The following is a 3,252-nucleotide window of genomic DNA, read 5'->3' as shown; positions in this document are numbered from 1 at the left end:
GAAATGGCAAATGTGAAATAAAATAGCACTTTAGTGTTTATTGTGATTGTGCCTTTGTGCCCAGAGCAAAACCTCTGATAAACTGAGTTTATGGGCCTTCCTCCTCATACCAATTTCAAATCAATTCTTAAAATCAAATTACCTTGTAAGCAATTGTACCATGTAGAAGGCTTGAGAGGATGATCTTACCTATAAAAAAAAGCCCACCTTGGGAGTGTGACCTCCTCTCCAGTCAAGGTGGAGCATGGCCTGGGTCATTTTCCCACCCTGTTCTTGGAAGTGAAAGCAACAGCTTATATAGAAGTCCTTTCTGAGTGAGGCACTCCTGCCCTCTGCCCTCCCCCTCCCCTTCTTGTTACCCCCACCCTCTCCCATCCTTTCCATTCTTCACCCCCGCCTGGTCCATTCCTCCCCTTTCCCCATTCTTCTCTCAACCCCTCTCCCCCCCACCTCTCTGCCTTCCTCCCCCATTCTCCTTTCCCTTCCTCCTCCTCCCCACCCTCTTCCCCTTATACTTTCCTCCCATTCCCTTACTCTTCTCTCCTCCTCACTCCACTCACCTCATTCTCCCCTCTCCCTCTCCACTTTCTCTTATCCCACCTTCCTCCATTTCCCCCCCGCTCCCATCTCCCCTTGTCTTCTTTCTCCCTGGTCTTGTTTCTTCCCCAGTCCCATTCTCTGCCTCTCCCCCCCCCCCCCCCCCCCCACTCACTCTAAAAAATCAGTGGAATTTCCAGGGAAATGTAGAACAATGTTATAATAGTTATATTTTAAAAATCCATTTTCCTCAGTATTTTCCACTTTTTCTATAATAAGCACTACCTTTTATAATCAGGAAATAATGTTAGATTTTTTACAGCATGATACACTTTATTTGACATTTATTTATTTTAGGTTGCAATAGAAGTACATGAAAATATCAAATGATGTAAAGTGATCATTTTCAGTGAAAGGCAAAGTAGAACATATTACAAATGTTGTTAGTAACTTTACAATTACACAGCATAAAATGAAGAAACTTTTTAAAATACTATGTCATATTAATACCTCAGTGGTAAACAATTACTTCATTATGATTAAATTTATAGAACACTCATAAATAAAATCATAGTCATATATATAGTCTGTATGGACATTCTTAAATGTATGCTAATTTTTGCAAGCAAATTTCACAATGCACTGTTCTAGTTAATATAAGTACTGTATTTCTATAGCAAAATAATGAAGGCACAGCTAGTGCAAGCAGATTTAAATCCTTAGACTTCTGGGCTGGAAAAAATAACAACACCTGCATTGGTACTTCAGGAACATTGTTTTGTTCAAGCAAATATTTGTCTCAGTTAATTCTGACAGTTTTCACAGATACAGTCTAGTAGGAACATGACAAAAGGACTTCACAAAAATAAAAACTCTGTAGCACCAAATTGACATGCTTTAAATAAGTGACAGCAGTTTACAAGTTTTGGGGAATATCACACAGCAACAGGCTATATAAAATAAAGTGATACTTAGACACTGTAAGATACTTTTTTAGACTACTAAGAAAATACAAAAACACAAGACTGTAAAGAACACTAGTAATGAGGTGATAGAGCAGGTTTCACTTCTTCTTGAACTTTGAGATCTTGAAAATTCTTTTAGGCAGCCTCTTTATTTTCGGTATTTTCTGTTTCCATAATCTTTACCATTGTAATAGGCACGCTTGACTTCTCCTGTAAAGTAATAGATTGATTTCAGAATGACATTATCATGTAAAATTTGACCAATTTCAAAGTCTTCATCAAGGATAGCATCTTGTCGTGGCTCCAGCTTTCCAATCTTAGGAATCTCAGGAGGGCTGAAGAAATTGAAGAATGATGAGTTAGGAACCACTCTTGGCTTGAATTCAGTTTCTCCAGTGGCAGTTGTGCGACTGTAGGTCGTTGTCAAGGTAACATCCTTTCCTCTTCTCCAATCTATCTTACAGCCTTTGCAATCATAGATTTCCCATCCCCAAGTGAAAAAGGGATCATTGTAATCTGGCTTTGACTTTATGATATATGTCTTGGTCAGCACCTCATTTCTGAAGTATGGATTGGGCAGAAAATAAAAATTAAATGTGTAACTTATCGGCTGGCCACGTTTTGAGAACTTCAGGCTGATATCTGACAAGAACTTCAGTATGGGCTCATCATACTTCTGAATCAAGGGCCCGAGCTTGTCAACATTCTTTAAAACAGTCAGCCAATAGTTGGGGATGCCTTTAGGTTCTTCTTTCTTAGGCTTTCCCTTACGAGCTCGTTTCAGATTCACTCTTTCTTTAGGCCTGACCTCATGAACTCTTTTAGGAGCCTCCTTTACTGCAGCCCTCTCCTTAGCCTCTGCTGCTTTAGGCTGTTCTTTTTCTTCTGCCTTTGCCTGGGGGACTTCTTTAGGCTCTTCATTTACTTCAGTCTTTGCCTCCAGAAGATCTTTCGGTTGGGCTTTTTCTTCAGCCTTTGCCTCAGGAATTTCTTTAGGAACCTCCGTTTCTTCAGCCTTTACCTCGTTTTTTTCTTTAGGATCCTCTTCTTCCTCACCCTCTAAGGCAGGCATTTCACTAGGGCTGTCGTCCTGCACCTCTTCATCACTGCTGAACACCTCATCATCTGAATTCCATTCACATTCTTCTATTGTGGGCTCATATTCTGCATTTATGATTTGAGATCGCCGATCATATAGAGGCTTATTGAGATCGGCATATTTTCTTTCAAGACCATGAATTGCCTTTAAGAATAGGGCGTCTACCTTGTCACATTCATCTTGAATGTTTCTGAGCGCCTGCACACGATTTCGAACCGCCTGTGGCAGCTGATCCACAAAACTGTTACCCGATGGAGCCCACCGCGCCCTTCTAGAAGGCTCAGGTACCCTCCTCTTTCCATAGAAGCGGCTGAGACTACTGCTGCCGCTGGTGCTGCTGCTGGTGGTGGTGCTACTGCTGCTGCTGCTGCTGCTGCTGCTGCTACTGCTGCTGCTGCTACTGCTGCTGCTGCTGCTACTGCTGCTACCAGTGCTGCCGCTAGAGCTACTGCTGTCAGATTCTTCCCCGGAATCACTGGACACGCTAGCCTTCACCTCTTCAGCGACCCCCTGGGCGGCAGGTTCCGAGACCATGTTAAGATCCGCTTCTGCCATTTTGCAAGCCTGCAACCCTCTTAAGGTGACAACTACCGCTGAAACCGCGCGCCCAGAGAAGGGCAGAAAATGACTCACGGATGCTTGGCTGGCGGA

At 42.6% G+C, this 3,252-nt stretch overlaps 1 protein-coding gene across 1 annotated transcript; it reads right to left on the bottom strand.

The window, feature by feature from the left end:
• Positions 1-844: 844 nt before the first annotated feature.
• NAP1L3 (nucleosome assembly protein 1-like 3) lies at positions 845-3,246 on the bottom strand. The gene has a single exon (XM_006752669.2). It carries the CDS (start codon positions 3,154-3,156, stop codon positions 1,651-1,653), a length of 1,506 nt encoding a protein of 501 aa, XP_006752732.1. The 5' UTR covers positions 3,157-3,246; the 3' UTR covers positions 845-1,650.
• Between the last annotated feature and the right edge of the window lie 6 nt (positions 3,247-3,252).

Source organism: Myotis davidii, unplaced genomic scaffold (assembly GCF_000327345.1).
Source record: "Myotis davidii unplaced genomic scaffold, ASM32734v1 scaffold550, whole genome shotgun sequence".
Lineage (NCBI taxonomy): Eukaryota > Metazoa > Chordata > Mammalia > Chiroptera > Vespertilionidae > Myotis > Myotis davidii.
The sequence above is the reverse complement of the archived record's forward strand: the minus strand, read 5'-3'. Positions and strand labels throughout refer to the sequence as shown.

Coding starts and splice junctions, on each gene's coding strand:
- NAP1L3 (XM_006752669.2), bottom strand. CDS start 3,156: ATGGCAGAAGCGGATCTTAACATGGTCTCGGAACCTGCCGCCCAGGGG.